The sequence below is a fragment of the Heterodontus francisci genome, chromosome 17 (genome assembly GCF_036365525.1).
Source record: "Heterodontus francisci isolate sHetFra1 chromosome 17, sHetFra1.hap1, whole genome shotgun sequence".
NCBI classification, from domain to species: Eukaryota; Metazoa; Chordata; class Chondrichthyes; order Heterodontiformes; family Heterodontidae; genus Heterodontus; species Heterodontus francisci.
This window is the reverse complement of record NC_090387.1, coordinates 34681306-34693768: the sequence shown is the minus strand read 5'-3', so window position 1 is coordinate 34693768 and position 12463 is coordinate 34681306. Positions and strand designations below refer to the sequence as shown.

General features: G+C 37.9%; 1 protein-coding gene and 1 long non-coding RNA gene across 4 annotated transcripts in view; one reads left to right on the top strand and one right to left on the bottom strand.

Annotated features, from left to right (window-relative positions):
* ankrd11 (ankyrin repeat domain 11) overlaps positions 1 to 7461 on the top strand; it is a 356528-nt gene extending 349067 nt beyond the window's left edge. For all 3 annotated transcript variants that reach the window (XM_068049259.1, XM_068049257.1, XM_068049258.1), the window contains one exon: positions 1434 to 7461. In XM_068049259.1, coding sequence (XP_067905360.1) covers positions 1434 to 1619 — 186 coding nt within the window. In that variant the 3' untranslated portion in view covers positions 1620 to 7461. The remainder of the gene's footprint in view (positions 1 to 1433) is intronic.
* The window catches only part of LOC137378839 (uncharacterized), a 34974-nt gene continuing 23352 nt past the window's right edge, over positions 842 to 12463 (bottom strand). Inside the window, exon 2 of the long non-coding RNA XR_010976670.1 lies at positions 842 to 1646. This is a non-coding gene — a long non-coding RNA (uncharacterized lncRNA). The remainder of the gene's footprint in view (positions 1647 to 12463) is intronic.

Sequence of the window (12463 nt, the reverse complement as noted above, 5' to 3'; positions counted from 1 at the left end):
TAAAAATAATAGGACTTAAAAAAAATGATTAAAGGAACTCTGTTATTTACACTTACCAGCTTCAATTACATCAGAAATCCATAACAAACCTGTCAGATAGCTAATAAAGGAGGATCATTTTAGAATTAAGAATTCTAAACTGCTATAAACTAACTTTGTTTTATTTTGTTCAACATAAAGTGAGATTGAAATCAGGAATAAAGCATGCGTGTTGAAATTGACAGATTATGGAAAATAAACCAAGTGGTGTTGGGCCACATAAACATAGCACATCTGTTAATTTGTGATTAGTTCTTTTAGATAATCCACTACTGTACTAGTTGTGTACTTTATTTATAACAAGTCCTGGTGAAAACACTTGGTAATTTTTCCTTTAATTGCCGCAATCCCTGACTCTAGACTGACCTAAATGATTTGTGTTTTCTGATAAATTTGTTATCAAACAGTTCCAAAGATGAAAACAAATTTGCTGTCTATTCTGTGTTCCCTCAGTGTAACTCAGTACAGTAATAATGCCTGTTAACTTATTTCTGCCTGCCTTTCTTCAATTGTAATAAATTTTAAAAGAGAACATTTATAGTCGAGAATTGTGAAAGTTGGAAAAATGCTTTCTGAATTGGACCCCATGAATCATTGACATGACTTGGCACTTTTGTCAAAGCTGATGATTGAGGAACAAAAAGGAAATTGTATTTGTTTTCAGCTATAGATTTGAGAAGCATATTTGCATTTGTCATGCATACCACCATTCATGTATGTGAGATTTGTCATTGTGCACAAAAATTATGGGTAAGCTTTCGATATCAATGAATGATTGATTGGAAAAACTGACTTTCAGACATTGATTTTGGGAAGTTTTATTTTTTAAGACGTTGCATTAAAAACTGTAGATGGAAGAGGGTTGCATGTAATGACATTACTTGTTGAAGCACCAATACACGAAAATTCATGACCTGGGAGTGTGCATGGTTGATACTCACTTCACTCCATTAAGCTTCCAGTCTGAATTGGGAGGCACGCAGTGAAGTGTGCAGTATGTCTGTGCAAGATGGAAGGAAAAATCATGCAAAGCTGTTATTAGTGAACCACTGTGGTATGCCTCATTGCAGCTGGCAAAAAGGCATTTCAAGTATTTTTGGAAATAGGCCTCCCACCCTTAAAGAAAAAAATATAAAACCCAGTAGGACTGAAATATATTGAAAGAAAGCTGAAAGCATATGTTTCTCCTTGGAGAGTAAATATCCTCCACAAAAATAAATTCTTTTAAAAAAAAAAAGACAGTTATTGAATGATGGATCCAAATTATTACAGCCTACTATAACCAAATTTCTGTTTTAAAATAAGTGAAAGAGGGTGGAAGTGAACTTCATGTTGCAGAAAAAACATTTACTTAACAATTTCTTGAAATAATATACATCACTTTTTCTTGACAGACATGCTTATTAATGCGACAGCAACATGAAGCAGCTGCATTGAATGCAGTTCAGCGAATGGAATGGCAGCTAAAGGTGCAGGAGCTTGACCCAGCCGGACACAAGTCCCTATGTGTCAGCGAGGTCCCTTCCTTCTATGTGCCAATGGTTGATGTGAATGATGACTTTGTGCTTCTGCCAGCATGACAGCGTTAACACGTGGTTGATGACCATCTGTGGCACAAAGTGGGATAATTCCCAAAGGAACATTAGTTCAAGTTTTTTTCTTTAAAATCCTTAAGTGCTGCTTGCTAATGATTCCCTGTTTCATGAGGAGGAAGCATCATTTAAACTATATTGCACTTTTCACAGATTTTAGATATCACTTCTGCAGGGAAGAAGGGTGTCAAGACAGGTCAGTGGTTCAAATGTAATGAAACTTAAGAAATTACAGCCTGCACTAAACTTGAAAGTAGCAGGCTAAATGTTGTATACCCATGTTGAAATGCACAACAGTAGGACTCAGCATGATGTGTTTGCTGGCATACCAGTGACCTTGATCGCATACTTTTTCACAGGAGGGAGGCAATTACCATTTAGTAACTTGTTTGTAGTAATTTCAGCTTCACTTTAAAGAACTGTTGGCAAAGAAGTAGCAGGAATGCATATCTCTGTTTAATACCAGACAAGTTGTATTGGTTGGCTGATTAGATTTGCACAAAATGTGGTCTATTTTAAACTTCATTCCTCAAAGCTGACAGGTCACAAGTCAGAAAGTAAGACCTTTTAAGTGCATTCTGAATTCAGTTACAGATTTAAAGACAGGTAAGGTATTTGAGTTTGTAGTCTCAAACATTTTATTTTTAAAAGGAAAAAAGTGTAGCCTTTTTATTCATCTAGTAGCTTCTCATCATGTCCTTTAAGTGCACTCTAAAGTCCACAATTGGTCATGTGACACACACTTCTTGGCTGCTAATCTGTTACTCCTGCAAACAAAGTAACTCGAGGCAAGAAACCCTGTTGAAGAAGCAGTTTTATGGTGAGGCCACTGAGTATGTTTTATTTCTCTACCCCCCCCCCCCCCTTTAATTCTTGGGCATTCATTGCTTCTCTAGCAGAAAGCATCACTTGACACTACAGAGCCAATACTAAACAGTTTAAAAATATATATCCCTTAAATGCTGTACAGTTTTTATATACATTAACCAGTGTACTTTGATGGCAATGGCTGCCTTTAGATAATTTATTTTGCCACACATTACTGCACAGTTGTAAATAACTCCTCATACTGTAATATCACTTTTCAGAGCTGTATAAAAAAAAATCCTCAGTATGTACAGTTTTTTTAGATGGCACTTTCATTTCGGTTTGGAAAATGGGCCAAAAAAATTGAAATGCTCATTGTTTTACTGCTAAACGTTTGGAAAGTCACATCTTTGCAATGGAATAGATTTTTTTTATGGCTGCAACAAATTTCATTTGGTTACTATAAATTTTACACTAAGTTGCTAGTGTGGAGTCGTTCCTTCAACTTTATTATTGAACTGTGTGGTTTCTTTGCTAGATGTTTACATGTTTACATAAAAGTAAAACTACTGCACAGTAACTTTAAAAGGAAGCACTGATTCTGATTGAACAGATAAAAATTAGTTTGAGGACAAATGCCACATTAGTGACCCAGTGTAAAATGCGCACTGGATATTTGAAATGTTGTTTCTGCCTTTGTGAGGTAGGGAACTTCTGATTGTATGCATACCCAGCAGAAAATTTGTTACTTAATACTCAATAGAGCATTTACATTTTTATGTTATGCAGTTTAAGGAACAGAGGTTGAGTAATCAGGAAGATACTGACCCTTACTAAAATGCTATGTCCAGAACTATGGAATATAATGCTTTTGCACCTGTAAGTTTTATTAATCTACAGCTATATCATAAAGTAGGAGCATTATTTCAAAAATTTAATTCCTGTGTACAAAACTCTTAGTAAAGAAGCATAAACATTCTTAAAAGACACAGTGTATCCCTTTGTCTGCTTGCATAGACTGGAGTTCAAACATTTGACACAATTTAGAATACCTGAAGAAAAAGCAAATCTCACATTTTTGTATTTCAATGGAGACAAATCTGCTTTTGCCTCTGGGCAAGGGATTTGTTGTCACTCAGATCTACTGAGAAACCTGCATTTTTAACAGTCTGAATTTTAATGTAAAATTACAGTCTCAGGACTGAGGTCAATGCAAACAGTGGTCAATATCAGGAGTGGTCTTATAAGTTGCATAGTGGAGGCAAAAGCTCTGGATGCTCTTGTGGGAAGAACAGTAGGTTTCTGTGACGGCATGAGCTAGATGGGCTGAATGGCTTCTATCATCTGTAATTTCCTGTGATATTTTAAGTATGTAAATCTGCAGGATTTATCAAAGGATATTGTGCTGCATCAAATCACTTCCCCTATTTAGAGATTTGTAATGGAGTTTATAATTTTCCTAACCCCACTGAGTCCACACTTATGAATGCTTGTCTGTTAGCTGATTTGTGAGCCACCATATGTAGGCTTTGTTTTACAATGAAGCTGAACATTTAAGATGCAAGTTAAAAAGGGGAAATCATGTATCTAGGCAGTTTGAAAAACTACCTAATGTTGTTCACCCCATAAATGCTGGACAACAGTGTAATGTAGAACAACCAGCAAATATCTGTTGTGTCCTCCAGTAAGTTCACCACTGCTGCTGCAGCTGTTATTCAGTAGCTGTTAGCTGTTTAATTGCAGTGGTATTTTAATTATTATAATCTTAGTTTAAAAAAAAGTGAGCTAACATTATAATCAGTGAGTTCATGGTGACTATTTTAAAATTGCTGCATTAGTATACTAACATACCAGTTATCCTCAAACATTTAAATGTAAACATCATACATTTTTTAAATCAGTGGGAATTATGTTTTCTAGACCTGTCAATTATTTTAACTTATTCAGAATAGTGAAAGACAGATAATTATAACACAGCTATCTACTGTATTTCATTAGCATTTGTAAATCACTGCAGTTTATTCTCATCCAGTTTTGCAGCAGATGTAATCCCTAAAGATGTCCACATTGTGGTGATGTGCAGAAATAATATTTTAACGCCAACCTTGTTTTCCAAATATTACAGAACTGGTGGTGTTTCTGTCACAGACCTTTACATAGATGGAAAGACTAAGATGTGTTTTATGCTGCGCAAGTTGGCTTTTTGGTAGTATATAAATCCAACCTTTTTAGCTTTACTAAGGGCATTATCATGTTTCTTAATAAAAATAATAAGTATTTTGAACTACCTGATTACTACAATGGCTCATTGGTAATAAATTGTTTTTTTCTGAGCATACATACAAAAGCAGAATATCCTTCAGTTAGTGCCTGGAAATAACTAACATTTTATCTGGGTAATTATTGAGTAGAAAAATGAATATAAAAGCTCAGCAAAAGAAATATTTGATTGTTTACACTAACCTCTGAGTGTCCAATTCCTGTTCTGTACTGTAATTTGATTAGTTGTACTTTTTTTTCCTTTTTGGAGAGTAAATGTATTGTAAATCAGGCATATGTTATCTCTGTAATGTTAGCAGTTGAACTGCGTGCATTGTGTACCACTTTTAGCAACTGGATTTCTTGAACGTAGGGCTCAAACAGTAAAGCGGACACATCCTTATAAAATGTTATCAAACAGACTGACGATTTACTAAAGTATCTTTAACAATGGGATACAGTGCAACTGAATTACGTGTTTGCTAAACTTCAGCTGATATTGATCTGTGACATTTCTTAATTTCTGAGGCATTCCCCTCTCTCCCCCCCCACCTCCAGAAAATTCACCTGTCTGAATGTAAAATCTCCTTGTTGTGGACCAATCAACTAGTTATTCGTTAACATATAATCTAATCTGGAAAGGGTAGTTAATATTTCCATATTTTGTTTAGTACTGCCCCTTTTCCAGATGATCTTTTCCCTTTTGAGGAGTTAAGTAGGTCAATGTTTTCATCCTAAGTGTGTATAGGATTTAGCATAGTACCCAAAATACAATAACTATTTTCTTTGCACCACGTCCATTACACTCCCGTTTCTTTAAGATTCCATTTTCTCTGGCTAAGTACTGACAAGAGGTGCATGAATCTTTTGGGTCAATTTAGGAGATTGCCATCACTTTTGCATAACCAGCGATGGCTGCAGTGTAAGATCTGATGGTCCACCATTTTTGTGCTGCTTCAATGTTCCTTCCTCTGTTTATCTATACAAACTGAACTTTTATATGTGCTTTTTCCCCCTCTCCCCTTCGCTGTCTAACTGAAGTGTACTGTATTCCATTTCAGTATTGTCTAACAGTTGTGGCATTCTTAAATCTGCAGTCTTGTATGTCATTGGTCTGTGACGATCCAGCATCAGATATTGCATGTAATGTCACATTGCTTGTATGGAATGTATAATGTCACTATCAAATAATATATAGTTGGGCACGGAGTGAGAATGATACTAGATAACAATCAGTAATGACGATTGGAAACCTTTTATGCTAATTTTAAAAAATTGTTTGAGCCCTACTTTATCTCTAAAAATATCATTCATAAAGCATGGATAATTGTTCCTAGCAGAGATGTGCAAAAAGCTTGTATTTCCTGTCATGGTCACTCAGTTTTGAACTATGGGTCTCTGTCACGGTACTGCCCTTACCTTGTTTCCTAATACAAAAGGCAATATTTAAAAGCACCCTACTAGTTTTTTAAAAAATGCTAGTTCATGATAAAATTAAAAACACCTCTATTAGATCTTACTAAGACTAGAATGATGTTGTATTTCCTTTATTTACCACCTTAATTTTGCCTATAATCATTAGTTTGCCCACTCATACATTCTGTAACCTTAAATGAAAATTGATGTCTCATCTGGTGTTGCAAATCAGTGCCCTCAGCTGAAATTTTGTTGAAAAAAACTTTTGACATGTAAATACACACAGAATTCATACTATTGCTGAATCTTTCAGAGATTTTTCTTCCCCATTGTTCCAAACATTAGTTGTTCCTGTGTTTGCTTCAGCATCAGTAATAGACTGCAGAGCAGCACAGTGTAATTCTCATCTGTTGCAGAATAATTGGCACAGTCAAAGCTTGATTTAAAAGGAAGAACTAAGGTGGAGAGAATTTGAGTTAAATTCTTTCTTTTGTTTACCATTTCTCTGTGGTGCCTGATGACATCTTCTGAGGTTAAATGGATCATGATAGAGTTTTGCTAAACCTTCCATAACATAACTTCCATGGTAATATTGCAAAACTGCTAATATTTTGTATTTATATGAAGAGCTTACTAACGTTTTGTACACTACTGGATTACAGAGCCATATCTGTATATCCTTGAAAACGACTGCTTTCAAAACCAGCTAATATCACAGTGATGTTAATGTCAGCCACTGAAGATGGCCAGACAGCTATAGAAATATTTTCTAAAAATATAAAATTAGAATATTCTGATTCTTTGCTTAGTCTCTCAAAGATTGGACTTGGTTCCGAACTTAAAGAACACTACTAGAGTACTGGGAAATTTTAAAAAGCCCAGCACAGTGTCAATTACCCAGACTAGAATTTTAAGGTGACCAACAATGATAGTCCAAAAATTTTGCACACCTCTAGTTAATAGGGCGATGAACCGTTTTTCATTTTCTGACACCTGTGGTATATGGATTAAAGTCTCATGTGTAAATGTTCTTGCATCTGTATGAGACATTGTACATAGCTGTAAATAACACATAGGTTCACACCCTCCTCTTTGTAATAGTAAACTGTGTAGAATGTGTTTTTTTTAAAAAGTGGCAAACATGCCATCGGTGATGTAACGATGTAATTTTTTGTACAATGTAGGTTAATTGTGTACATATTGTTTGGCAGTGCGCCGCTGCAGTACTGTCATTAGCTGTATGAGTTCCTGCAAAACAAATGTTATTTTCTACAGTTGCATGTACAGAGAGAAGAGAGATGCTGTTGTCCCTCAGAAATTATGTTCATAAATAAATGAAAAGAAATCATTTGGTGTTTGTATTTATAACTTTAAAGCTGCTGTGTTCAATCTTTCACTAAACACTCATTTATTTTAAATGCTTTGTACCCTTACCTGCTTTGTTTAACCAGTTCCATTTTTGAAGAAATAATTCAAAATAATTGAATGCATCTTGCAGTTTCCAATCTACAGATTTTCCTTTTGGTTATAAATCTGAAAATGTTGCTTGGTGACTCCACTATTAAGTTATTTTTTTTTTAAACTTGGTACAGAGTACACAGCCCTTTTATGATGACCAATAATTGAGTCTTATATATGTGCTCTATGTTTAAGCGCTGGAAATCAAAACTGAGTTTGTGAAAGGTGCTATTTATATGCAGGTTCTTTTATTGATATTGTTGTAACTTTCCATCGATCAGGTTAACTCCTACTCAAATAGGTGTTGAAAAATGATCACTACTGGAGCAATCCTCTTTAAAATTGGGACCTGGTTTCTCTTGGCTGTATTTATGAATTCTCAGCATTATAAGAAGTGCAAATTGGCATAGAGAAAATCTGAACACTTGATTATCTGGTAAAAAGTATTCGTGGGATACATTGCAGTTGCTCTTTGCTGATGATTCAAATGTCAGTTTTGATTGGAGGTGATTTTTTTTTTAAACTTGTTTTGGTTCACAGCATGTTCTTCAGAAGGAATTTTTTTTTACACTATATAAGACTGGTTGAAGAATTTTCAAAGGAAGGTGCTGATTTTTCGAACCAGTTAAAATTATACATTGTTAGAACATATATTGGCAGATTTCACATCCTGCTATCAAATTGGTAATAAGAATAACTGTTGTGGGGAGAAAGAGTCATTTAACACTTTTTGTTTCAGAAGTGACCACCACTGGCAATGCAACATTTATTGCCCATCCTTTATTGAGAAAGTGGTATGAGCTTTTTTCTTGAAGCATTGCAAGCCTTGTGCTGATAGTTCTTTCACAATGCACATTCCATAGTAGGGAATTCTAAAATTTTAACTCTGTGACAATGAAGGAATGGGAACTGGAGATGGTGGCGGCATTTCAGGTTGAGGAGGTGGCCGGCTTTTTGCTTGTAATTATAGCAAACAGGATTTTAGTTTTTTTGTTTAAAAACAAACTCAAGCTGTTTAATTATGTTTAATTCTTTCCAGTACTTTCTCAATTGCACAATGTCGCATGTTTGTTTTTGAGATACACAACATTGATATTCAATTAATATTGGTATTTACATGTGTTCTTGTTATATTTGCATTGTTTTCCTAGGACTGTAGCTCAAGACTTGTATTCAGAGACCTAATGCCATAAATGTAGAATTATGCTTAATACAGGATCACCTTCAAGACCCTTTATAGTATTCAGTCTAGGTGTTGGTGGAGTTTTTTTTTAATTTGTTCATTCATGGATGTGAGTTGCTGGCAAGGCAGCATTTATTGCCCATCCTTAATTGCCCTTGAGTAGGTGCTGGTAAGCCACCACCTTGAACCGCTGCAATCCATGTGGTGTAGATATATCCGCAGTGCTGGATATGAAGGGAGTTCCAGGATTGTGGCCCAGCAACAGTGAAGGAACTGTGATATAGTTCCAAGTCATGATGGTGCGAGACGTGCCGGTGGTGATGGTCCTGTGCATCTGCTACCCTTGATCTTCTCAGTGGTAGCAGTCGCAGATTTAGAAAGTGCTGTCGAAGGAGCCTTGGTGTGTTACATTTTGTAGATGGTACACACTGCTGCCACTGGTGGTGGAGGGAGTGAATGTTGAAGATGTTGAGGGGTGCCGATCAAGTAGGCTGCTTTGTCCTGGATGGTGTCTAGCTTCTTCAGTGTTGGAGCTGCACTCATTCAGGCAAGTGGTGAATATTCCATTTCACTCTTGACTTGTGCCTTGTAGATGGTGGATAGGCTTAGGAATGTTGGGAGGTGAGTCACTCATTGCAGAATTCCCAGCCTCTCACCTGATCTATGGTAACACCCAGGTTGATGGTGGGGGAATTCAGGGATGGTAATGTCGATGAACATCAAGGGGAGAAGGTTAGATTCTCTGGTGGGAAATAGTCATTGCCTGGCACTTATGTGGTGTGAATGTTGTCATGCTAGGCCCCCACCTGCCAAGAATGAGGCACATTAATTTTGTCATGAACGTTGATTTTAAACTGTTACTGGAGTGAAGAAGGATTGTTAAACAGATCAGCCATGACTGGAAAAGACATTTGCATATTAACAGACAGCGTTTGGAAGGACAAAACAGCCATTCCCTGGCACATTCAACCCACAATGGATTTTTGATCACCAGACGTTGAAGGTGGGGGAGCTCGCATTCCAGGTTGACTGCTAAGATAGCCAAATACACAAATGGACATGGTCAAACCAGCTAGTCACATGACAAATCTGCTGGGCTACCTGAGTTTTTTGAATTTGTACAAACAGTTTGGGCAGAAAGCTGCTTATTCTTGGACTGAGAATATCTTTCCTGTCTGCTCCCATCTCTTTCTCACAAACCTCTGAATCCACTGAAGACACATGAACCCCAAGAGAGAAAAGTCTCCTACAGCAAACAAGGTTTAAGAAGAATACTGGGCCCCAACGTAAAGCAAGATCTACCTACAATCAAGGACTTGACAGTGAGCTTGAAGAACCGTAACAACAACTCTTCAGATATTGCCTCAAACCTTTCCATTTTATTTTATTTCTGCTCTTTTCAGTCCCTATTTGCATGCCTGTATCGTGTATGCATGCTAACATGGGGCACGGCGTGCATTAACTGAATTAGAGTTTAAGTTTAATAAATTTCAACTTTTCTTTAAACCTAAAAGCCTGTTTGTGCTGGTTTCTTTGCCTTATAATTGGAAAGCAGTGAACAAGGATTCACCAAGGGGTAGCTAAAAACAGTGTTAAAAGATAAAACCCTGTTACAGTAAGACCGGGTGAAGGCTGAAAGGGAACCCTCGACCTCTTTCTCACCTGGTCATAACAGAAATTTGGGTGCTAGCATCCAGAATTTTACCCACAGACAAAGAGAAAATGGAAGTGGGAAGCCAAATTGTTCGGAATCAAAAAGAGCAAGATTTCAATACAGGTTTTCTTGTGGTTGTGTACTTGAATATTAACATGTCTGCAATTGAAGCTAGTGGCTCCCCAAGCCAGGGTGAAGTAACTTGGGATAAGTTAAAAGCACTGTCTATGGAGGAGCTGAGAAAAATGGCTGAGCAGTGTGGGATCACTATGTGGCAAGGCAAGGAAGTCTGAAATCGTAAGGCTAGTGGCCAACCATTTTTCCCTTGATCTGAAGAAGCAGAAACAGGGTTAGAAGCAGACCCAGACAGGGTACTGTTAGCAAAGATACAATTGGAACAAAGGAAACTTAAATTAGAAGACAGGGAAAGAGATGGAGAAAGAAAGAGCCTTCCAGAAAGAGCGTGATGAAAATGAAAGGCAAGAGAGAGAATATTCCAGAAAGACTGCGAAGAGAGAGTTGAAGCAGCTTGAGTTAACTAGGGGGTGACAGAGTAACACCAGTGAAAGCATAGCCAATATGGAGGAGTTGGGAACAGAATTGTTAAAACTAACTCAGTGAATTCCAAAATTCAATGAGGAAGATGTAGAAGAATTTCTTGTGTCCTTTGAGAAACTGGCAAGGCAGCTAAAATGGCCAGCTGAGACCTGGCCTCGTTTACTGCAAAGTAGGCTAACTGGAAAAGCCCATGAGGTTGATTCTCTCTTGCCAGATGAAAGTTCATCAAATTATGAACTGACCAAAAATGCTATCCTCGGGGCATATGAATTAGTACCTGAAGCATATCACCAAAAGTTTAGAACCCTAAAGAAGCAAGCTAATCAAACTTATCTGTAGTTTGAAAGAAGTAAGCAGCTGGCTTTTGACCAGTGGCTGAGGGTTCTTAAAAGTACAACTGAGCTATGAGAATCTCGGAAGTAGTTCTGTTAGAGGAATTTAAAAACACTCTCCATAAAGATCCATGTAGAGGAGCAGTGGGTCCAGAGAGCCCGGCAAGTGGCCATTCTGGCCGATGAGTTTGCTTTAATTTATATGTCAGTTTCCCAGGGGAGAACCTTTCCTGGTCACCCCCACAAATCTGAAAAGGACAAAGGGTGGGAAGGTGATAGAAGCCTAAGCAGTCTTGGGAGAGAAAGGAAAGCAGGAGACACGGGGTCCTCCTCTAGCCAAAATGGAAAGGTGCTATGAACAAGAATGAGACCGGGAGACCTGTGTGCTTCCATTGTAATAAAGCAGGGCATTTAAGAGCTGACTGCTGGAAACTAAAGGGAAAACCTGTAGGGTTAATCAGGATACACCCGCTCAGTGAAACAGGGAACCTGATGGAAAGCACAGCAGAACGAGCTGTGGCTTTGACTGCAGTAAGAGTGAGACCCAGGAAGTCTACAGTTGCAAGTACAGGAAAATTTAATAGGTTCATAAGGATTTGTGTTTGAAGGGAGAGTAACCCCATACCCCTCGAGTGGGGCAAGCAAGCCAATGGTGATTCTCAGGGACATGGGCCATTAGATCCCTTTTACTGGGAAAAGACCTGGCCTTGCCCCCAGAGAATGCAGTGAACACCAAAATGGTGAATGTGGGGGGGGGGGGGGGGGGGTTATTGGAGGGCAGTGTATGCCTGTACCAGTCAACTGGGTGCACCTGGAGATAATAGGGATTGTCCCCAGTTTGCCTGTGGCCGGGGTTGACCTGCTCCTAGGTAATGATCTGGTGGGGATGAAGGTGGTAGCCCTCCAGGAGAGATAGGGCAGTGGTGGGAGACAGAACCCTGCAGTTTCCCTGAATGTGTAGTGGATCAGGCCATAATCAAACCAGCTCCCCAGAGGAGACTGCATTTGGCACTGCAAGCAGATGACCATGAGCTCTGTCTGTCTGAGACTTTCTTTGGAAAGTAATGAGACCCAAGGAATGAATTAAATGGATTTTCTCTGAGGCTCAGCGAGCCAACCCACTATTGCGAGAGTTAGCACAGGTTGTCTTGTCTGAAGGTGAAGC